This window comes from Chiroxiphia lanceolata, chromosome 30, assembly GCF_009829145.1.
Source record: "Chiroxiphia lanceolata isolate bChiLan1 chromosome 30, bChiLan1.pri, whole genome shotgun sequence".
Taxonomy (NCBI): domain Eukaryota; kingdom Metazoa; phylum Chordata; class Aves; order Passeriformes; family Pipridae; genus Chiroxiphia; species Chiroxiphia lanceolata.
The window spans coordinates 2,003,818-2,026,220 of NC_045666.1; the positions used below are offsets into that span (position 1 = coordinate 2,003,818).

At 62.7% G+C, this 22,403-nt stretch overlaps 3 protein-coding genes and 2 non-coding genes across 5 annotated transcripts; all 5 read left to right on the forward strand.

Annotated features, from left to right (window-relative positions):
* Nucleotides 1-221: 221 nt before the first annotated feature.
* NACA (nascent polypeptide associated complex subunit alpha) lies at nt 222-8,519 on the forward strand. The gene is given in 9 exon segments (XM_032713539.1): nt 222-328; nt 711-782; nt 6,973-7,058; nt 7,165-7,221; nt 7,223-7,243; nt 7,494-7,640; nt 7,824-7,952; nt 8,194-8,316; nt 8,391-8,519. Coding segments are annotated over 8 exon segments (648 nt in total). The 5' UTR covers nt 222-328; nt 711-712; the 3' UTR covers nt 8,406-8,519.
* A 1,759-nt stretch (nt 8,520-10,278) lies between these two features.
* On the forward strand, nt 10,279-17,732 carry PTGES3 (prostaglandin E synthase 3). The gene is given in 9 exon segments (XM_032713506.1): nt 10,279-10,392; nt 10,394-10,404; nt 14,584-14,697; nt 14,798-14,867; nt 15,328-15,426; nt 15,632-15,721; nt 15,926-15,988; nt 16,408-16,432; nt 16,869-17,732. Coding segments are annotated over 9 exon segments (591 nt in total). The 5' UTR covers nt 10,279-10,293; the 3' UTR covers nt 16,889-17,732.
* A 746-nt stretch (nt 17,733-18,478) lies between these two features.
* On the forward strand, nt 18,479-21,722 carry ATP5F1B (ATP synthase F1 subunit beta). The gene is given in 16 exon segments (XM_032713485.1): nt 18,479-18,572; nt 18,574-18,644; nt 19,091-19,273; nt 19,601-19,775; nt 19,877-19,998; nt 20,239-20,444; nt 20,547-20,684; nt 20,753-20,875; nt 20,955-21,026; nt 21,028-21,168; nt 21,254-21,286; nt 21,288-21,314; nt 21,316-21,342; nt 21,344-21,364; nt 21,366-21,459; nt 21,536-21,722. Coding segments are annotated over 16 exon segments (1,602 nt in total). The 5' UTR covers nt 18,479-18,501; the 3' UTR covers nt 21,634-21,722.
* Nucleotides 19,315-19,388, forward strand: LOC116800104. The gene has a single exon (XR_004361174.1). It is a non-coding gene; the product is annotated as a small nucleolar RNA SNORD59 (small nucleolar RNA).
* LOC116800105 lies at nt 20,088-20,163 on the forward strand. The gene has a single exon (XR_004361175.1). It is a non-coding gene; the product is annotated as a small nucleolar RNA SNORD59 (small nucleolar RNA).
* Nucleotides 21,723-22,403: the final 681 nt, after the last annotated feature.

Sequence of the window (22,403 nt, forward strand, 5' to 3'; positions counted from 1 at the left end):
GCCTCCCAAAACCCTGCCTGTCCCCCCTGCCCTGACCCCCTACCCCTGCCCACTGCTGAGGTCAAGGCCCACATTCACAGCACCTCATCCGCACACCCGGGGCGTTCCTCGCTTCCCTCTCACGGGGGTCCCACCGCACCCCGGGGGGGTCCCCACACCCATAGTGGGGGCGACCCGAACAGAGCCCGGAACTCCGGAGCGCGGCCCTGGGGGCGGGCCGGGCCATGTTCCGGGCGCTCCCCCCTGCCCCGGAAGTGCCGTGCTCCCGGAAGCCGCGCTCCCTTCACGGTCTCTTTCCGCCGCCATCTTGGGCCCCGCTCCCCGCACAGTGAGTCCCGCGCCGCCATCCGCCGCCATCCGCCGCCATCCGCCGCCGCGGGGGCCGCGGCGCGCCCGGGAGGACCCGCTGGAGGCCGGCGATGCGGCCGCGGGCGCGCCGGGCAGGGCGGCGGGGGCGGCCCCGCGCACCGGGGGCGAGAGGGGGGGAGAAGGGGGCGGCCGAGGCCCGGGGGTCGGGACGGAGCTCAGGCTCGGCCCGGGCCGTGCGGGGGAGTTGTCTCGGTAGATTGCCACAGTAGCGGGTGGCGCTCGGTGCTCCGGAGCGGGGGAATGCGGGGAGGGCGAGTTACCGGCGCCCGGTGGTCGCCCCGCCGGGCTGTCCCGGAGCCCCGGCGAGCCCGGGCCTGTCGCTTTGTGCCTCCCTCCCGCAGAAATGCCCGGCGAAGCCACAGAAACCGTCCCGGCCACGGAGCAGGAGCTGCCGCAGCCGCAGGCGGAGACAGGTGAGGCCAGGGGGGCTCCGGGGCGGTTTTGGGGCTGAGGCCGGGAGAGGGTCACGGTTTTGGGGTCGATTCCCGGGATCCCCCCGCCCGGCGGGATCTGAGGGCGGGAGGGGGGAGCTGCAGCCCCCCGGTGAGGGCGGGGAGGGAGTCGCGGACCCGGTGGCGGGCGAGCGACACCAGCTCGAGTGTTGTCACCTCCGCCGGGGGTTTTGGGGTCTCTGTTCCACGGCACCTCCTCTTCCTCTGTGTCCCTTTGCTGCGGCCAAAACAAATCCGTGCCGGTTCCGTTTTTTTTCCCACCCCAGAACACGTGGGATATCCCACAGGGAGCATGACCGGAGTGGAGCAGTGAGGTCTGCTTGATTGGATTTGGGGATCTCTCCCTGTTGGATTTGGGGATCTGCCCCATTGGATTTGGGGGCTCCCACTGGATTTGGGGCTCCCCATGGTTGGTGGCAGAGCCGAGTGACAGCTGTTGGCGTGACAGCTGTGCCAGGGATTCCCGGGGAGCTCCCGGTCCCTCGTAGCTGGAATTCCTGGCTGGGGCCCCCTCCCCGGATGGCTTTTCTGTCCCTCTCCACTGATAACTCACACCCTTCTCCTCCTCCCAAAATTCCATTGCTGTCAAGTCTCTGACGATGTCATGGGAGTCCTGAGGCAGCTCCTTGGATTTTGTCTGGTTCTGTGGAGGTTGGCTGGTCCCCTGGAAAACCCCTGGAGATGGGGCTGATCCAGGGGTTCAGCTCTTGGCAGGCTCTGCCACCCAGGTGGTCTGAGCATCCCTTACAAATTCCGTGTCTTTTGGGAATCCTGCGGCTTGACTTTGTTGGAGAAGGGGCCGAGGAGAGGTGGGGCTATGGGTGGTGAGTGGGAATGGTGGTGTTTATCAGGAATGGTGCCACTGGAGCTGGTAGAGGAGCAGGGATGAAGGACTGTTGGGAGGAGGCAGCTCTGCACAGTTCCACGATGGGCCCTTGGCAGGACTTGTTGCTCCTTCCTGAGGCAGCAGCGTGTTCCTTGGAGCAGGAATTGTCCTGGCACTGATGTCCAGCTCCAGGCTGGTCAGGACAGGTGGAGCTAAAATCGGGCATTAGAAACATCTTCTGGGACACCATTCCTGGGGCAGGGAAAGGGCCTCACTCCCCACGGAGAGCCCCACGCACGGGTCCTGCTCCAGGCGGCGGCGAGATGGGGACACGAGTGTGACCCTGGGAGGGCCCTGCTGCTCCCAGGATCCACGGAACTGGGCTGGCTTTGGCTCTGCAGTTGTTGGGGATCCTCCCTGGCCCCGCTGCCCTCGCCGGACGTGCCGGGACGCGCTGCCGGAGGGCGGCACCGCGGCCGGGCCGGTTCTGCTCTCCTGACCGGCAGCAAGGCCGGTCACACTGGTCAGACCAGCGCTGCCCTTCCCTGAGCAGCACCCTGGGACTGCCTGTTGGCATTGGGAAGGGGATGGGAATCACACTGGGAATGGCGGGGCTCTCAGCGCTGGCTGAAGGAGCTGGAAACCGAGCGTTCTCACGGCCTCTTCCCTGAGCAGCACCCTTTGGTTGGCATTGGGAATGGCAGGGCTCTCTCCAGGCTCTTCCCTGAGCAGCACCCTTTGATTGGCATTGGGAATGGCAGGGCTCTCTCCAGGCTCTTCCCTGAGCAGCACCCTTTGGTTGGCATTGGGAATGGCAGGGCTCTCTCCAGGCTCTTCCCTGAGCAGCACCCTTTGGTTGGCATTGGGAATGGCAGGGCTCTCTCCAGGCTCTTCCCTGAGCAGTGCCCTTCGCTCGGAGTTGGGAATTGTGTTGGGATTGGCAGGGCTCTCTCCAGGCTCCCTCAGCACTGGTTCAGGGAACTGGAAGCTGAGCACTCTCAGTCAGTGGGACGAGCCTTAATAAACTGTTGTTCTCCCTGTCCAGCTCCAGCTGCCCCCGTTCCTGCTCCCATCCCTGCTCCAGGTACTCGGGACGTCCTGTAACCGCTCGTGTGCCGCATTAACCGTGTGCCGTTCCAGGGTTGCAGTTCCATTAACCCTAACAGCTCCAGGGGGCTCTGGGGGTCCCGGCCCCACCATCCCCTGCCTTGGTGTCCCTGTCCCCTCAGAGCACCTGCCTGTGTCACCCAGGGCTGGAGGGAGGGGGCTCCCAGAGCACTCTAGGAACAATTCCGCATGCCAGTGGGTTACATTTGACTTCCTTCCTCTCCTCAGGGGGGTCCTCGTCCCTCCCTGCTCCCACCAGCCTGGGGTGTGATCCCAGGCTCGGGAGCAGCCCTGGGGGTCCTGCCAGACCTCCATGGAGGTTGTGGCAACTCCTTTGGTAGAGAAGAGCTGGCAGCAGAGCCAGGTCCCTGCATCCCCAGCCCGATGGGGCTTCCTGGTGGTTCATCTGGTGCCTCCTGCCATTCCAGGGCTCCTGGGAAAATCAGTGCTGGTTTCTGGAAAGGATGACCCCGTGTGGACCCCGGCAGGCTGGGCAGTGTCTGCTGCTCTAGAGGCTGGGTGCCAAGGCCGGGAGGAAGGCCAGGGCAGGCTCCCTGTCCCCTCCCTCCCTCCCTCCTCTCATGGCTCACTCTGTTTCTCTCCTTTAGCTGTTCTTCATGCTGCTCATTCCCCACCTCTGACTCCATCTCCATCTGCCCAGGCTCTCCCAGTGCAGCCACCCAGCGCTGCTGCCACGGCTCTGCCGGGCCCCCCGGCCCCCACATCCCCCGCCGTGGTCCCGGCCGTGGCCATCCCCGTGTTCTCTGTGCCTCCCCAGCCCCCTGCCCCGGCTTTGCCGGGCCCAGTCACCACTTGCCCTCCTCTGGCTCCGCCGTCCCCCGTGGGTTTTGCAGCCCCAGGATCTCCAGGGCCTGCCCCAGTTAGCCCAGGATCTCCAGGACTCCAGGCTCCGGTGTCCCCCTGCTCTGGCTGCTGCTCCTGCTGCTCTCAGCTCTCCTGTGAAAGCTGCTCCTGCTGCTGTCCCTCTGAGCCCAGCAGGAGCTGCAGCCCCAGCCCCTCTCCCTACTCCTGGAGCAGCCCCAGTCCCCCTCATGCCTCCCCTTTCCCAACCCCTTGTGGCATCTCCCCCACCAAAAGTGTCCCCCACTTTCCTGCCTGCTCCCACCGTGGCAGTGAGTCCCCAGAGCCCGGGCTCGCCCCCCGTTCCTGCAGCCCCTCTCAGCCCTGCTGTGTCCCCAGCAGTCCCTGTGTCTCCTGGCAGTCCTGCCTCCACCCCTCTGGCTTCTGTTCCAGCCTCTCCTCAATCCCCAGCTCTGACTCAGTGCCCAGCCCTGGTCGGTGCCATCTCTCCACCCGTCTTCCTGGCCTGCCCCAAGGCCCCCTTGTCACCCCCATCCCTCTGCTGCCAGCTGGGATGTCCCCTGGGTGTCCTGTTGTCCCAGCCCCTGGTGCTCCCGTCTCTCCACTGGTCCCAGTTGGTCCATCTGCTACCAAGGCCTGTCCCATGGGCCCTGCCCCAGTGGCCCCAGCTGTGGGACACCTGGTCCCTCCCTCGGTGGCCAGGACCCCTCCTGGGAGCCCTGACCCTCAGGCAGCGCCTGTGGCAGCTCCTGTGGCTCCTGCCCTGGCCACACCTGCTCTGGGAGCTGCTGTGTCTCCCCCAGGGCCACCAGCTCCAACGAGTCCCCTGTTGCCACCAGCAGCTCCTGTGCCTGCTATCCCTCCTGCCACCTCCCCGCCTGTCCCACCAGCCATGGCAGCTCTGGCCACTCCTCCTGTGGCCAAACCAGCTCCTGCAAGCCCAGTCACTGCCCCAGCTGCCCCTTCTGTCCCTGTCCCACCAGCCACGGCAGCTCTGGCCACTCCTTCTGTGGCCAAACCAGCTCCTGCAAGCCCAGTCACTGCCCCAGCTGCCCCTTCTGTCCCTGTCCCACCAGCCATGGCAGCTCCAGCCACCTCTCCTGCAGCCAAACCAGCTCCTATGAGCCCGGCCGCTGCCCCTTCTGTCCCTGTCCCACCAGCTGTGGCAGCTCCACCAGCTCCAGCTGCCCCTCCTGCAGCCAAAGAGGCTCCCAAGAGCCCTGGTGCTGCCCCTGCTGTCACCCCAACTCCTGCCACACCAGCTCCAGCCACCCCACCTGCAGCCAAAACTGCTCCCAAGAGCCCTGGTGCTGCTCCCCCAGCTCCTGCCACCCCACCTTCTGCAGCTCCACCAGCTCCAGCTGCCCCCACTGCAGCCAAAGCACCCCCAAAGAGCCCTGTCGAGGCCACCCCACCTCCAGCTGCCCCTGCTGAGGTCAAGACACCCCCAAAGAGCCCTGTCAAAGCCACCCCAGCTCCAGCTGCCTCCCCAACAGCCAAAAAGTCTCCCAAGGGCAGCCCTGGCACTGCCCCCTCTGCTCCTGCGGCTCCAGTGCCGGCGGCTCCTTCAGCTCCAGCTGCCCCTGCTGAGGCCAAAGGTTCCCCCAAAAGCCCTGTCAAAGCCACCCCACCTCCAGCTGCCCCTGCTGAGGCAAAGGCACCCCCAAAGAGCCCTGTCAAAGCCACCCCACCTCCAGCTGCCCCTGCTGAGGCAAAGGCACCCCCAAAGAGCCCTGTCAAAGCCACCCCACCTCCAGCTGCCCCTGCTGAGGCCAAGGCACCCCCAAAGAGCCCTGTCAAAGCCACCCCAGCTCCGGCTGCCCCTGCTGAGGCCAAAGTGCCTCCCAAGAGCCCTGTCAAAGCCACCCCTGCTCCAACTGCCCCCCCAGCAGCCAAAACACCTCCAAAGAGCCCTGTCAAAACCACCCCTGCTCCAGCTGCTCCCCCAGCAGCCAAAGCACCCCCAAAAGTCCTGTCGAGGCCACTCCAGCTGTGGCCAAGGCACCCCCCAAGAGCCTGTTTAAAGCCACCCCCCTGGCAGTCCCGGCACCTGCCCCTCCAGCTCCAGGTGTTCCCGGTGCCCCCCCAAAGCCCCCTGCCCCCCCAAAAAGCAGACAGCAGCCATCCTGGCTCTGCCCCGGCAGGGAACCGCCCCCCGCCCACCCTTCTGCTCCCCCCACAAAGAAGCAGCAGCCCCCCCCCAACAAGGTGGCCAAGGCGGCCCCTTGCCCACCCCAAGCCAAGCCCCCTCGAAGGCCCGCTCGGCGCTGACGACGAGGACCTGCCGCCTCTGCTCCCCCCCGAGCCGCCCGTGCTGCTGGACCTGTCCCCCCCCGCGGGGGTCCCGGCCCCCCCGGCGCCGCAGCCGCTGCTCAAGAATGACAAGGGTATTTGCGGTTTGCCGTGTGCATGGAGTGTCACTGGCTGCCCGCGGGATACTAACCCCGAGCAGGGCCCCGGGCACAGAGCGAGCCACGGGGAGGGGCAGGGCTCGGCACGGCCCCGGGGTCACTAACGCGTGTCCTCGGGCACGGAGCACGGTGTGGTTTGTGGCATGGGCACTGCGAGCGGAGCTGCTGCACACGGGGGCTCGGGCAGAGCCGCCACGGGCCCGTCCTCGCTGCCTGTGGTGTCCCCGCGGTGTCCCCGCGGTGTCCCCGCGTCCGTCCGGCAGCACCGGTGCTGTCCCTGCGCTCTGCCTGAAGTGTTGGGAACCCCGGGCACACCCCTGCACCTGCAGAGGGCTTTGCCAGGGCTTCTGTGTGCCGTGGGCACAGAGGCCCTTTCCAGAGCGGGAAACGGGACTGGATCCAGGTAACGGCTGCATGGGAGCAAACGGCCACCTCCGAGGCCGGGGACACCCGGCTCTGCTTCGGTCACTCGCGTGGTTGGACACGGCTGTGCCAGGGGTCACAAGTGATGGTGGTGGCACTGCAGATGGTGGCCCTCTGGGCACCCAGAGGGGGGCATCAGGGTAATCCCAAATGATCCCTGGAGTGAAGCCATGGACGTGCAGCAGCCCCGAGGGCTCAGTGAGTGGGGCCTTGGTGCCGTGTGTCACGGGTGCCTGTCACACTGGGCTGCTGCCACCCCAGGAGTGCCACCCACACTCCTCCTGGTGCCTCAGGCTGGAACTTCCTCAGGGGGCTTGGCATTCCAGACCCTCCAGGCATCCGTGGGGCTCCCACCATGGCGAGAGCCTGGGGACAGGCTCTCGTGCCACCCTGCTGATGGTGTTTGGGGTGCCGAGACGGCTCCTGATGGCATTTGGGGTGCACCACTTAACTGGGCTGACTGGTGACTGCACTGGGAACCAGCAGCAAAGGCTGCACCAAAGCAGCTGCATCCCCTGGACCTGGCTGAGGTGGGAAGAGTGAGGTGTGTGTGTTCCTGCAGGGTCTGGAACAGAGTCCGACAGCGATGAATCTGTACCAGAGCTCGAAGAGCAAGACTCCACACAGGCCACGACACAGCAGGCGCAGGTAGGGCGGGTGGCACGTGCCATCCTGGGGGATCGGGATCCCTGAGGCTGCTTTCCTGTGTCACCTCGGGGTTGTCACGGCTCCCTGTTGTTGTGTCCCCCTGCAGCTCGCGGCAGCAGCCGAAATAGATGAAGAACCCGTCAGCAAAGCAAAACAGAGCCGGATGCGAGAAGAAAGCTCGGAAGGTGAGGGGGGGGTGGGCCTCACCTGTCCCTGCTGGGCAGCCCCAGGGCTTGAGTTGTGCTGTGCATGTCACCAGTCCTGGGACTGGAGCGTTCACTCTGGCTGACACCCGGGAATGCTGCTCACTAAAGGCACATTTCCGTGTGTATCCACACAGCGAGTGTTGGACCCGGGCTCTGGAGAGAGAAGCGGGCACATCCGGGCATCTGGAGCTCTTCCTTCCCTCGCTGACCTTCCCCTGGTGTTTTTCAGGCAATGTCCAAACTGGGCCTTCGCCAGGTGACGGGAGTCACCAGGGTCACCATCCGGAAATCCAAGAACATCCTGTTCGTCATCACAAAGCCAGACGTGTACAAGAGCCCGGCGTCAGACACCTACATTGTCTTTGGCGAGGCCAAGGTGAGCCCACCCTGGTAGCACCTGGGGGCCAGCAGGTTCCTTGTTGTCACCTGTGTGGCTCCCGCCGTGGGTCCCTGGGGACCGTGCCAAGGGCTGGTTTCCCGGCCGGGCCGTGTGGCAGAGCCGTGGGATGTGCTGGCACCACCCAGGACTGGCCTCAGCTCCGCTCCTTCCCTCCTGCAGATCGAAGACCTGTCCCAGCAGGCCCAGCTGGCAGCTGCCGAAAAGTTCAAAGTGCAAGGAGAACCTGTTTCAAACATCCAGGAAAACACACAGACCCCCACCGTGCAGGAGGAGAGCGAGGAAGAGGAGGTAACACCTTCCCCAGCCTGTCTGCTTTGGGATAATCCAGGGATTCCTTTCCTTCATCCGTGTCTGTGCCGCGGGGGCAAAGGGAGGGTGTGGAGTCCTTCCCCGGGGGGTCTGTGCAGCGCAGGTCTGGCCTCCCAGCTCCCATCCCTGTGGGTGGAGCAGGAGCCTCCCCCATCCAGGCAGTCTCAGGCTGTGCCAGGCCCGGAGCTGGCGCCGATCCCGGGCTCTGTCTGTCCTGCAGGTTGACGAGACGGGCGTGGAGGTGAAAGACATCGAGCTGGTGATGTCGCAGGCGAACGTGTCGCGGGCGAAGGCCGTGCGAGCCCTCAAGAACAACAGCAACGACATCGTAAACGCGATAATGGTGAGTGCTTTGGGGGGTCCTGGGGGGCTCTGGGGGGGCTCCTGCCTGGCTCCTGACCCCCCTTCTCTCCGCAGGAGCTGACGATGTAGCCGCCGGAGGGAGGAGCCTTTTTTGGTGTTTCAGAGAAGAGTAAAATACAGCTAAATTTAAAATTTGTACTATTTCTATCGGTTAATAAAAGTTGTGGCTTATTGTTGGTGAAACACTCGCTGCTCCGTGGTGGTGGTGGTTTGCTGCCCTCCCTTTCCTGGGAGCCCTGGCCCCAGGGTGGAGGCTTCCTCCCGGGAAGATCCCAGCCCTGATACCCCGTCCTGACACCACCTGCCTGTTCCCTCATTTCCTTCCTGCCCCAAAGGACGGCTGGACACGAGCCCGGGGCAGTGGCGTGCCGGGCTCAGTCACTGCAGGGTCTCACCTCCTTCATCCTCCCGGGGTCCCCTTCAAGGGGGGCCTTCTTCTCGCTCCCCTGCAGTGTGTGATGGATGGATGGGGGTGTCGTGGAAGAGGGAAAGGCTGTGGATGTGTCTGCCTGGACACCAGTAAAGCCTTTGATACTGTCTGCCAGAGCATCTTCCTGGAAAAGCTGCAGCCCACAGCTGGGACACTCCTTGGGGTTAAAACCCACCCGGAGAGGGGTGGGGATGCATTCCATGGGGCCACGTCAGGGTCACCTTCACCCATGATCTCGACAAGGGGATCAGTGGCACCTCAGTTCACAGATGACACGGAGTTGGGTGGGATGTGGGCGTGCTGGAGGGCAGGAAGGCTCTGCAGAGGGATCGGGACAGGCTGGATCCAAGGGCCAAGGCCAACAGAGGGAGGGTTAACAAGGCCAAGTGCTGAGTGCTGCCCTTGGGTCACACCTTCCCCATGGAGCGCTTCAGCCTGGGGGAAGCAGCTGGAAAGCTGGGAAAGGCCCTGGACGTGCTGGCGACAGTGGCTGGACATGAGCCCAGGTGTGCCCAGGTGGTCAAGGAGGCCAACGGTCCCTGGGCTGTGCCAGCCACGGTGTGGGCACAAGGCCCAGGGCAGGGACTGTCCCCCTGTGCTGGCACTGCTGAGGCCCCTCCAGGGCTGTGCCCAGTTCTGGGCACGCAGGGCAAGAGAGACATTTGAGGGGCTGGAGCGTGTCCGGAGCTGGGAACAGAGCTGGGGAAGGGGCTGGAGAACTGAGGGAGCTGGGGGGCCTCAGCCTGGAGAGGGGGAGGCTCAGGGGGCTCTCACTCTCGCTCTCACAGCCCCCCGAGAGGCGGCTGGAGCGGGGAGGGTTCGGGCTCTGAACGAGGAACAGGCCGCGTCCATTGGGGGGTCCGGCCCCCCCACCGCTCCCTCCGGCCGCACTGCGCACGCGCGGCCAGAAGCTGCTGGAAGGCGCGGAAGGGCGGGGGAAGGGGGGGCCGGCGCATGCGCGGCGCGGGCGCGGCGGCGCGAGGAGGCGGCGGCGGCGCGCGCGGGGATTTTGCTGCGTCACCACGGGCCGAGCGCGCGCGGGGCATTGTGGGAGCGAGGCCGCGCCGAGCCCCGAGCCCGCCCGGAGCCCCGGAGCCGCCGCCGGAGCCCCCCCGGAGCGACCCCGGAGCGACCCCCGCCCCGGAGCGACCCCCGGCACCGCCCGCGCGCCCGCAGCGCCGCCCGCAGCACCGCCCGCAGGAGCGCCCGCCGCAGCCGCCGCCAGCCGCCATGTGAGGCCCGGGGGGAGTGGGGAGCGGCGCGGGCAAGGCCCCGCCGGGCCGCGGGCGCGGCGATGGGAGCCGCCGCCGAGCGCGGGGCTCCGCGCCGCGCGCTGACCTTGGGGCGCCCGGCTGGGTTCCGTCCCGCTTGGTTTTGCCCCCGGTTGGTTTTGCCCCCGGTTTAACCGCGGTGGGTCCGGCCCCGGTTACCGGGCGAGGGCGGAGCGCCCGCCGTGGGTTTACCGGCGCGGCCCCGGAGTACCGCGGTGCGGGCAGGATGTCCCGCCCCCGCTCGGGGCCGCGCGGAATGAATGGGGCGGCGGGGGGTTGTCGGGGGTCGTTGCGCGTTGCCCGGTGGGTTCCGTGGCCACCGGGCACCCGCCGGTCGGTAGCGGCTGAAACGGCGGGAAAACTCCCGGTAAGTAGCGCGTGGAGCCGCCCGGAGCGCGCAGACGGGCGAATCTTGTTTACAAACTTCCACTTTTCCACTTAAAACCCATCGCTGGGTTTTGCCCCGTCCCTGGAATGTCCAAGGCCGGGCTGGACGGCGCTCGGAGCAGCCCGGGCTGCTGGAAGGTGTCCCTGCCCACGGCAGGGGTGCAACGGGAGGAGTTTTAAGGTCCCTTCCAACCCAGACCGTTCCCGATTCCGTGAAAGACCGAGGAATAGTGAGAAAGCCCCTCAGGAGCGGGTGGAAGTGCAGGAACCGGCACGGAACCCCCCCGGTGCTGCCCGTGCCCGAGCCGCTGGATCCTCTCCACGGGCATCCCGGGCGGGATCCCGCGCTCCCGGGGAGCCCTAATTAACTGCCTTCCTCGGCGCCCTCCCGGGGCCGCCTCAGCGACCCAAAGCGGCGTGAGCCGCTCGTGGCAGAGCTCTGGCTCGGTGTGAGTGTTCCCTCAGAACGCGCGGGGAAGACGAGATGGAGTTTTTCACGTGCGGGACGACTTTTAAGAAGGAAATGTGGCCGTAGGAAGGGAAGGGCTGTGCTGCCCCCGGAGCTGCCGTTCCCACACCTCCAGCAGCAGGACGAGGGGGGAATGGCTTCAGGCTGCCAGAGGGCAGGGGTAGGTGGGATACCGGGAAGAAATTCCTCCCTGTTCGGGTGGTGAAGCACTGGAATGATTTCCCAGAGGCTGCCCCGTCCCTGGAAGTGTCCAAGGCCAGGTTGGACGGGGCTTGGAGCAACCTGGGCTAGTGGAAGGTGTCCCTGCCCATGGCAGGGGGTGGAATGGGATGAGCGTTACGGTCCCTTCCAGCCCAGGGACATTCCGTGGTTCTGTGACCTCCACGTGTCTGGCTGGAATGTCTGGAGGTTGTAGCACTTGCTGAGGTTTTATTTTGTCAGGAATTTGGTCTGAGGACAGAGTTACCCCTCGGGGACTGGTGGCTTTTGGTCCCTTGTCCCCAGTCAGGTGTTTTACTTGTGTTCTGAAACCCCAGACAGTGGAGCTGCTTCATCCTAACATGACTGAAAGCGAGAGGGACGTGATAAAGTTGGACTTTTTATGTTTAATTTCTGTAAAGTTCATCATCCTGAAACTGCAGCGCTGCTCCCTCTGCATGCAGTCATCTAAAATCTAAAATGAGGCTTTTTTTAGTTAAAAAAAGCACCTTTCCGGGGTTGATAAGTGGAAAGAAAACTAATTCAGTAAAACAGGTTTTGTTGCTGTCTGGGGGGTAAATCCTGTTGGGAGTCTGACTCCTGCAGTGTCCTGTGGGAGCTCCCAGGATGCTCCCAGGAAACAAAGGCAGGATTCCATAGGCACAGGATACAAGGAGCACGAGGACGGGTTTGGAAACTCCCTGAATCGCCGCGAACAGTGAGATTTGAGATTCCACTCGTGAGTTCAGCGGGTCAGAAGCTGCTGCTGTGCCAGAGACAGGGATATCCAGGGATATCCGGGCTGGAAGCACAGCCCCCAGGAGCCACCGCGGATCGGGCAGAGCCATGAGGGCTCTGGGGTGAAGCTGAGCCTCCACGTTGCCTCTCAGTGCTGCTGGGAAGCTTCTAGAACCTGTTCCACCGCGCTGGAATCACAATTGTCATCGGAATGTGGCGACTGGAAGAGCCAGAGGAGCTTGGGAAGTCCCCAAAAGGCGGGTGGATGGGACAGAGGAAACCCTCTGGAGTGGGACACAGCGCCCTGTTCCCTGGGAACCACACGGGAGGGAGCACGTTGGAGTTACCTCCTCCTTCCCGAAGGACTCAGTCCCGTGGCTGAGGGATAACCAGAGGGAAAACCAGAGCCCCCTTGGCAGGAGGCCGAGGCTCCGTGGGGGCGGAACTCTGTGCAACAGGTGATCCTGCTCCCGAGTCCTGGCGGTGCTTCAGCGTCTGTGAGAGGAGGAGATGGTTCCGTGGGGGTGTGGGAACAGCTCCGGAGCGCCGGGAGCACGTGCAGGGCTGCTGTGTGGTGGTTGTCTCCTGGGAATCTCCGTGTGGGCAGGAGGACGCAAACGAGCTGCGGCTTCGCCTCGGCCCAGCTCGGGCGGCGGCTCCGGCGCTACGGTTGGAACGGGGGCAGTTCTGACTGAGGCTCACGGGGAGCTTTTCCCTCCTCCCTTTGGGAGGGGCGAGATTGGAAAAGCAGATAAAAGAAGAGAGGCAGCTCCGGCCGGCCGGAATGGCAGCTCAGGGTGGCGAGTGCTGGATTCCCGGGGAAGCGGCGCAGGTTGGGGGCAGAAACTGTGAATTATGGTCGAGCCAGATTTATTTGGGATCTCATTCCTCTCCAGCTCTGATGGTGTGTGGTGTGTGTGTGTGTGTGTTTTCCTTGAGCTGAGCAAGATTTTTGGACGTGCTGTGAGTTTTATGCCTCAAACCCTCGCTCTGGGCAGAGATCCCGAGGTCACGGCGAAAGCCGGATGTGTGTGGCTCCCTGGGAAGGCTGGAGATGTCTCCATTGACATTGAGAACTGGGAAGTGTTACAACCAGTCAGCCCCTGCGTCACCCGGGCAGGGACACTGAGATTTTCTGTTGGATAACGGGGCTGGAGTGACGTCCCCCGGTGTCCCACGCTGGGGGTTTTGTCTCCCCACACAGAGGGAACAGAGTGGGGCATTTCTCCTCCTCTTTTCCTCTGAGAGCCTTTCATTCCCTGTTAGGATACTCGTGCCCAAGAAGGAATTAAAAATACCACAGTAAGAAAACTCCTGCTGTGCTGCTGCACTTTACCTGAGCAAGGTGATAATTAACATTCCCTGAAATGCAGCTGCAAGAGGAAGCATCAGGTTTTATCTCCTGGAACAGCATTTTGCTGAAACTCGAGGTCGAATTCAGAATGCACTTGTTTTTGTGTTCTTGGAAGTTAAATCCTTGGATATTGGCCTCTGACCAGGTGTTCTTGCACCTACAAGAGTGTTGGGGCTGCCAGAGGCATCGTGGCAGTTCCGCTGCTGTCCCAGCCTTTCCCTGAGCTGGCACCGGTGTGTCCAAGTCCCCGTGGCACTGGGGGAGCTCAGAGCTGGCTGGTTTGGGGTTCAGCTGGGGCTGGGCCGGGCCCTGCTGTGGTTCATCCTGAGGACATGTGGATGGGAGCTTCAGGTAGGAACGTTTAGGGAACGTGCTGGCCCTCGGTGAGTCACCTCACAAAATGTGTCACAGCTCCATGCCAAGAATTAATCAATTGATGATCAGGTGAGTCAAAACCTGACCTGACAGTTTAATAAAGGTCACCTTAATAAATGGTCTGAAAAGTTAATAATTGTGCTTATAGAGCAGCACTGAGCCCAGAGGGATGAGTTCTGAGATCCCTCCCAACCCATTCCATGATTCTGTGATCTCAGGAAGACAGAGGAGTGTGAGAAACACCCGTGGCCTCTGTGCCTTAGCAACAGCCCTGCTGGGAGGCTGTTTGGTTCCCCTGGAATGCAGGCGTTCCCTGGGCTTGGCCACAGTTGCCAGGGAATAACTGGAGGGGGGAGGAGGGTGTCCAGGCCCTGCTGGGTCTCTTTCCCCAGTCCACTGAGCACGGCCAGAGCGTTGCAGGTGAGTCCTCAGTGTGGAACTGCAAACACCAGAGTTGCCCTGGACATGCTGTTACTTATTGTGGTGGTTTTGGAAAGGGAGGAGAATTCCAAAGTGGGGGAGTTCCAGTCTGAGTATGCAGGAGGTTCTAGGAAGAGTTTGGAGCAAGGATTCTCCAGCTCTCGTACCTGTGCTGACACCAGCTGGGTCTTCATCACAGTAAATCTGTTTTTTAATAGTGTCAGTGCCCAAAAAAGAGGTTTCTCAGTGGTTTTGCTTGGGCTTGGTTTTAACTCTTAGGGTGACAAAAACCACCCTGAAATCTGCCCAGGCAGCTGTGGGAGGTGGTGGAGCTTCTGCCTCGTCTGTAGTAGCTCATCTTAAAGTTTATCACAATTTTGATCTGCTGAAACATTTATTTCAGTCTCTCGGATTCCAGTGGCTCCTCCCAGGAGCTCTTCGGGGGTGTTACACACTGAATGCATCATTTCTTTTATTCACATCTTTTTTCATTCCTAAGCACCTTTAAAGGCGAATAATGAGCTCGAAATGCAGGTTTTGAACACAGGAGGGAAGGTTTTTAGTTGAATTTATTGATGAAATGCCCAAACCTGCTGTGCCCACAGGCAGCCTGCCTCTGCAAAGTGGTACGACCGGAGGGACTACGTCTTTATCGAGTTCTGTGTTGAAGACAGCAAAGATGTTAATGTAAATTTTGAAAAGTCCAAACTCACGTTCAGGTGAGTAACTCGGGCACGGGGAGGTCCCCGAGGGCTGAGGAGAAGCAGATTTGTTCTGTGACATGTTCTGGGCTAAACCAACTTATTTTTCTCATTGCAGTTGTCTTGGAGGAAGTGATAACTTTAAACATTTAAATGAAATCGACCTTTTTAATAATATCGATCCAAATGTGAGTATCCCGAGTCTCCTCTTGGGTGTTCCTAGTGCTGGAACCTGGTGAGTCACTGGAACAGGTTGTCCAGAGAAACTCTGGATGTTCCATCCCTGGAAGAGTTCAAGGATAGGTTGGATGGGACTTGGACCTACCTGGTCTAGTGGAAGGTGTTCCTGTCCACAGCAGGAGGTGGAGTGGGATGATCTTTAACCCAAACCATTCTGGACTTCTGTGATCCTAAAAAATGCCATCTGTTCTTTAGGCTGCTCCTGGGATTTGGGGACAAAGAGTTCCTTAGCCTGTAAGGATTTGCTTGAACTCAGATCCATGGAAGTGTTTTTCAGGACAGAGTATTTTATCCTGAAGTGTTTTTCAGGATAAAGAATAAGTGGAGAGGTTAAGACAGATGAGGGATGTCAGCAGTTGGTGGTGAAGCTCATCCTGATGGTACTAATGGGTGTTTGCTCTTTTTCAGGAATCAAAGCATAAAAGAACAGACAGATCCATCTTATGTTGTTTACGAAAAGGAGAGTCTGGTCAGGCATGGCCAAGGTTAACAAAAGAGAGGGCAAAGGTGGGTTTGGGCACCTGCTGCCCCCCCTGGCTTTTAATTTGTGCATATTTGGGTCATGTTTGAATTGTGGAGCAGTTTTGGGTCACTTTTCCTGCTCCCGATCCGGCGGCAGCTCTCGTTAACCTGCCTGCTCTGACTGACAGCCGGGTACTTCCTTGTCCTTAAAAGATTCCTTGTCCTCAAGTAACTCCTTGTGTTGGTGCAGCTCAACTGGCTCAGCGTGGACTTCAACAACTGGAAAGACTGGGAAGATGATTCAGATGAAGACATGTCCAATTTCGATCGCTTTTCCGAGGTAGGGGGTGATGAATTCCTGCAGTTCGGGGTTTGCAGGGCAATTAATCCCAGTTTTTCTTGCATCCTTACCTTGTCATTCCTGCATGGGGCAGGTCCTGTCAAGGCAGCTGGGGGCTGTTGGTTTAGAACCATTTCAGGCTGGTTTGGGGAGGAGAATGGGGTTGGATTCACCCCGACTCGTGGCTGTTCTCTCTCTGAGCAGATGATGAACAACATGGGTGGAGACGACGACGTAGATTTGCCAGAAGTAGATGGGGCAGATGATGTGAGTATGTGGTTGGAGTAAACACGGGCAGGGCTGCTTAAGAAGTCTTGTGCTCCCTCTTCAGCACTGCAGAAGGCTTAAATAGCCCCAAACCTTGTTTGGACAGGTGATGTCACCTGGGGAAGTCGCCTCCCTCCCTCTCAGCAGTGCTGAGGGCAGTGGGAGCACCATGCAGTTTGGAGTCTGTGTCTCTCTGCAGTGACTGGGGGTTGTTGTGGGTCTGTGGGCTCTGCAGAGGCCAAACTGAGCTCACTGAGTCCTGTGGAACCCGGAGTTCCTCAAAATCCCTGCTCTGCCCAAGGGGGATCCAGCTTGCCGCTGGATTGGGGAGCAGCAGCTCGTTCCTGGGGGGTGGTGTTAGAGGAAAGGCGCTTTCAGGGCCATCTGCTCCACTTAATGTTGTTTCTTTTCCTTTGCAGGACTCACCAGACAGTGATGATGAAAGTAAGTTGTTGTTTTCCCCTCACACAGCTGCTGAACGCCCCGGGCAGGGCCGGCAGATGTTCCCCCTGTCCATCCCACTGAGTCCTGGCAGGAGATGAAGCCAGTGCTGGGAGACAGCCTAATCTGGGAAAGCCTCTCCACACAAGCCCCAAATACCACTTTGACCTTCCAAGGCAGCTGCAGTCCCAGGGAGGCTTCAGCTTCAGGAGCAGCCACGTGCTCGGGGTGGCTCTAGCACAGATCCCCTTGGGGAGAGCCAGGAGGGAGGGCAGAGGCCCCAAACTGCTCCGTGCCCTCCTTGGTTGAGGGCCAGGTCGTCTTGCTCGTGTCCCTTGTGACATAATGGGGCTCTGGTAGCTTTTAGAAAAACAAATAACCAAAAAAAACATTACCCCACAAACCAGCCCTAAAACAATTCTCTTTTCTCTCTCTCTAGAAATGCCGGATCTGGAGTAAGGAAAACTGTCGTCTTCAGGGTTTTGGGGAAAGAACTTCATCACAACATTTCATAATTGAGATAGAATTCCTGAGTTGATAGCCCTAAAGGGAGATCCTGCATCCTTTTAACCCATTTTCAGTCCATTTTAAATGGCTTCACTGATGGTAGGTGTGTCCCATGGCACGGGGCGGTCTTAAGCCACGAGAGGCAATAATGTTATGCATGAACCGTTTTCCAGACTTCCAAAAAAAGACAAACAAACCCCCCAATTGAGGTGTAGGCAATCCGTGCAGAACAGTTGCAATAAAGTTTACAGAGCCTCCTTGCCTCGTAGCAGATGTAATTACAATGGGAGAACCCCTGAATTTACACCAAATGGTTAAGCATTTTTTTCCCCCCCTCCTTCCTCCTCCACGGCCTGAAATTGTCTGTTTGTACCGGGAACAAAACTTGTTGTCATTGGCTCCCCAAATTCAGCAGGCGAGGCAACATCCCTCTGTGGTGTCTTCAGGTCTGTTCCACAAAGTTCGTATTGAAAAGGAAAACCTAAAACTTCTCCTCGTTTGGTGTTGGGCCCCCCCGAGCCCCCGAGCGGTGCCGGTGGCCGGAGCCTGTCCCTGGTTCCGTGTGACCCCCCCCAGACCTCCCCCCTCCTCGCCCGGGGGGAGTGGCTGTACAGTGTTTGCTTTGTCAATCTGTACATTAGACCAAATCGTATTTGCCACTGTGGGTTTGGCAGCGAGTGACAGACCGTGGGGCCTGCGACCGGGCTGAGAAACCTCAATTTATGTTCAGAGCAGCTGGGATTTTTTTAATGTCTGCATTCTTTCCTAATAACTGTTGAAGACTCCCCTGGCTCTCCCTTCGACCTGGGCCTTGTGCGTTCCTCACCGCGGCAGGGGCAGGGGAGTCCTCCCTCCTGGGGGGACAGTGGGGTGGGACCCCCTCCTATGGGGGGCAGGGGGGTGGGCTCCTTTCTCGTGGGGGGTTGGTGGGGCAGAATTCCCTCCTGGGGGGGCCAGTGGGCCCGGGGAGTGGGTTCCTCTCCCGAGGGGAGGGTCCCTGCTCCTGGTGGGAGGGCAGCTGGGGGCTGGTGCTGCGGGATCCCCCCTGCTACAGGGGGGCAGTGGAGGGACTGGTGCGGTGGGCTCTGCTCCCCCTGGAGGTGGGTTCCCTTCTCGTGGGGAGCCGGGTGGAGTGGGCTTTTCCCCCTGCGGGAGACAACTGGGGGCGCAGAGCCTGCCCAGTGCGGGGCAGCCCCTCGGGGCGGTGCGGTGACCCCCTGGGCCCGGTGCGGTGACCCCCGGGCGGTCTCGGGCCCAGCGCGGCCCCGTCGCGGTCACGGCGCCCGCCCAAGGACAAGCACAGCCACGTGCGCCGCCGCTTCCGGCGACCTTCGCCCGGGCCCCGCCTCTTCCTCTCAGCCTCACCCTATCAACGCGCAGCAGGCCTTGACGGACGGCTCTAAAACTCAATCGCGAGGGGGCGCAGAGCGGGCGCCGCCTCAGCGCGGCCAATGGCAGCGCGGGCTCTGTCGCGCGGCGGCCAATGGGCGAGACAGGGGCCCGCCGAGGCCCCGCCCGCGAGGGCCGTGAGGGGCGGGCGGGACCCGCGGCTCAGTCGGCGCGCCATGTTGGGGCTCGCGGGTCGTTCCGCCGCCGCCGCCGCCGCCGCGGCCCGCCGCTGCGCCCGGCCTGCTGCCCCGCGGGGGTGACCTCCTCCCGCTGCTCCTCGGCCGCGGGGCCGCCCCGGCCTCCGCCGCCCTCGGGGCGCGTGAGTGCGGGACGAGGCGGGGTCACCTTGGGGCCTGAGCGGGCCGGGGGTGGGGGGGGCGCGGGGGCTGGGGGTCCCCGTTAACGGGGACGGGAGGGGTGTGTCGTGCGGTCATGGGGGAGCAGCTCTGAGGGTTCCGGGGATCGCGGGTGCATCGAGGGAGGAGCTCCTGGGCGCACTGAGGGGGGCGTAGGGTTTCAACGTGCACGGAGGAGTACTCGGGGGGTCCCGGGTGCATCGGACGAGGGGTTTCGCGGGGTCCCAGGCGCACAGAGGAGGGTAGAGGGGTCCTGGCTGCACCGAGGGGCGTTCAGGGAGTCCTGGTTTCACGGGGGAATCCAGGGGTCCCGGGCACACCCCCTGGCCCGCGGGGGAGCCCCGTCCCCGCACCCCCGAGGCACCCGGCGCTGCCCTTCCCCGACCTTGACCCGTCCCTCTCCCCCCAGGCCGGGACTATGCTGCCCAGGCGGCCCCCGCTGCCAAGGCCGGCTCCACCACCGGCCGCATCGTGGCCGTCATCGGGGCCGTGGTGGACGTGCAGTTCGACGAGGGGCTGCCCCCCATCCTGAACGCCCTCGAGGTGCAGGGCAGGGAGACCCGGCTGGTGCTGGAGGTGGCTCAACACCTGGGTGAGCACTTGGCACGAGGGAGGGAGGGGACGGGGAGGGGTCCTCCTGTGATGATGTTTCCAATGACTTTCGTTCTCCTGAGCTTGCTGAAGCCACGGATTTCAATCTGAGGAGGAGGAAAATGGCTGCCCTCGAGGGCTGTGGCTGCAGCTGGAGCGCAGCCTGGTCTCTCCTTTTCCTCTGGGCTATTTTATTCCCGCGTCCTGCTGCTGTTCCCAGTCCTTCTCTCAGCCGAACATCCCCCTTGGCAGGGCCCGGGGAAGCCACTGGCAGCTGTGCCCGGGGTCAGCCCGAGGACACTGCGGTGACTGTGCTGTCCCTGGGCCAGGGAGAACACCGTGCGCACCATCGCCATGGACGGCACGGAGGGGCTGGTCAGGGGGCAGAAGGTGCTGGACTCAGGTGCTCCCATCCGCATCCCCGTGGGCCCTGAGACCCTGGGCAGGATCATGAATGTCATCGGGGAGCCCATCGACGAGAGGGGCCCCATCACAACCAAACAGTGAGTGCTGTGGCCGTGCAGGTGTGAGCAGGGAGGGATCCTGCTCTCCTGGGGGTTTGGGGCAGCTGCTCAGCCCCTTCCTCTCCCCCTTCCTGCTCCAGGTTTGCTGCTATCCACGCCGAGGCCCCTGAGTTCGTGGAGATGAGCGTCGAGCAGGAGATCCTGGTGACGGGGATCAAGGTTGTGGATCTGCTGGCTCCCTACGCCAAGGGCGGCAAGATCGGTACGTGACCCCCAGAGTGGGAGGGAGGTCTGGGGAGGGGGCACCTGCCAGCCCCCTTAAAGCTCCTGATGGTCTCCCTGGGGCACTTTCCTTCGCTGATGATCCACTCCTTGACTTTCGTTCTCCTGAGCTTGCTGAAGCAACGCTTTTTTCCATCTGAGGAGGAAAGGGCTGAAGGGAGACCTGGGGGGCAGCTGGGCTGGCTCGGGGCTGAGCAGGACCCCCATTTCCCCCTCCCAGGTTTGTTTGGAGGTGCTGGTGTCGGCAAGACCGTGCTGATCATGGAGCTGATCAACAACGTGGCCAAGGCCCACGGTGGTTACTCGGTGTTCGCTGGCGTGGGCGAGAGAACCCGTGAGGGCAACGACTTGTACCATGAGATGATCGAGTCTGGGGTCATCAACCTGAAAGATGCCACTTCCAAGGTGTGCAGGGTCCCCCGGGGGGTGCTGGGTCTCTTGGGGAGGTGGGGGGGGATGCAGGGGGTGCCAGAGGGACACCGTGCTGACCTGGGGGTCCCACCCGCAGGTCGCCCTGGTCTACGGCAGATGAACGAGCCCCCGGGCGCCCGCGCCAGGGTGGCCCTGACGGGGCTGACGGTGGCCGAGTACTTCAGGGACCAGGAGGGTCAGGACGTGCTGCTCTTCATCGACAACATCTTCCGCTTCACCCAGGCCGGCTCCGAGGTCGGTGCTGGGCACGGGGGGCCCCTGCCCCACACTGGCACAGCCCCTCACGCTCTGTCCCCACGCAGGTGTCGGCCCTGCTGGGCAGAATCCCCTCGGCCGTGGGCTACCAGCCCACGCTGGCCACTGACATGGGCACCATGCAGGAGCGGATCACCACCACCCGCAAGGGCTCCATCACCTCGGTGCAGGTGAGGGCAGGGCCGGCCGGGGGTCCCTGGGAGACCACATCACCTGCTGGGGGCCCACCGTCCCCTCCCTTCCCCCCAGGCCATCTACGTGCCCGCCGTGACTTGACTGACCCCTGCCCCCGCCACCACCTTCGCCCACTTGGATGCCAGCCACGGTGCTGTCCCGTGCCATCGCCGAGCTGGGCATCTACCCGGCCGTGGACCCCCTGGACTCCACCTCCCGCATCATGGACCCCAACATCGTGGGCCCCGAGCACTACTGACGTGCCCGGGGCGTGCAGAAGATCCTGCAGGTGAGGGGGGGCCGGGCAGCCCCCGTGGTGTGCTGGGGTTGGGGGGGGTCAGTGCTGTCTGCTCACCCCCCGTGTGTGCCCCCAGGACTACAAGTCACTGCAGGACATCATTGCCATCCCTGGGCATGGACGAGTTGTCCGAGGAGGGACAAGCTGACAGTGGCCCGTGCCCGGCAAGATCCAGCGGTTCCTGTCCCCAGCCCTTCCAGGTGGCCGAGGTCTTCACCGGCCACATGGGCAAGTTGGTGCCTCTGAAGGAGACCATCAAGGGCTTCAAGCAGATCCTGGCAGGTGAGGTGGCCCCCTGGGGACTAGGGGAGCCTGGTTGGGCCCCCCCGCTGCCCCCTGACACGGTGTCTCCCCCCAGGTGAATACGACCACCTGCCCGAGCAGGCCTTCTACATGGTGGGGCCCATCGAGGAGGCCGTGGCCAAGGCAGAGAAGCTGGCAGAGGAGCATGCCTGAGCCCCCCCGAGCCCCCCCTGCCCCCCGGCTCCGCTGGGGCCGGACCCCCAGTATTTAACATTTCCAATAAAAACATTGGCGAAAACGTTCCCCAGGCTTCTGTGTGCTGTGGCTCCTGGTGTGAGGGGTCCGGAGGGGTCGTGGTCCTGGGAGCCCCTTGCACGCAGGAAGACAAGGCTGGGTTCCCTGAGGCCCCCCAACCCCGTGTTGGGTTCTGGGCTCAGCTGCTGCAGCAGCACCAGGACCCCCAGCCTTGGGTTCCCCAGGAGGGGGAAGAACCCCCCCTTACCCTGTGGGGTCGCCAGGAGGGGGGGGGCCCTTCTCCCGTGTGGCTCCTCAGAACTGTCCCCGCAGGGACAGCCCAGGAGGTGACAGATGCTGGTCCCGTGCCTGTCCTAGCCCGGTGTCCATCTGTCTGTCCCTGACCCCATCGTTCCTTCCCCCCACGAGCACCACCCCCGCCCCGTTCCAGCTCCACCATTTCACAGCACAAGAGCTGGCCCGGCCCCGGCAGCTGCCGCTTTGTCCGCGGGGTCCGCGGGGCCGCGCCAGCCCGGCCCTCCCGTGCGGGCCTGCGGGACACCCACGGTGGGGCACCGGGACCGCCCCCGACCCCCCCGCTCCGGGGGTGACCCCCCGGTGACGGGCTGGGCTCAGCCCCACGGAGGATCGGGGGTGGCGGGGGTGTCCCGCGGCGGCGGTCCCGGGTGCGGGGGTGCCCCCCCGCCGCCTCCCCCACCCCCGCCACGGAGGGCCGCGGTCCCTTTAAA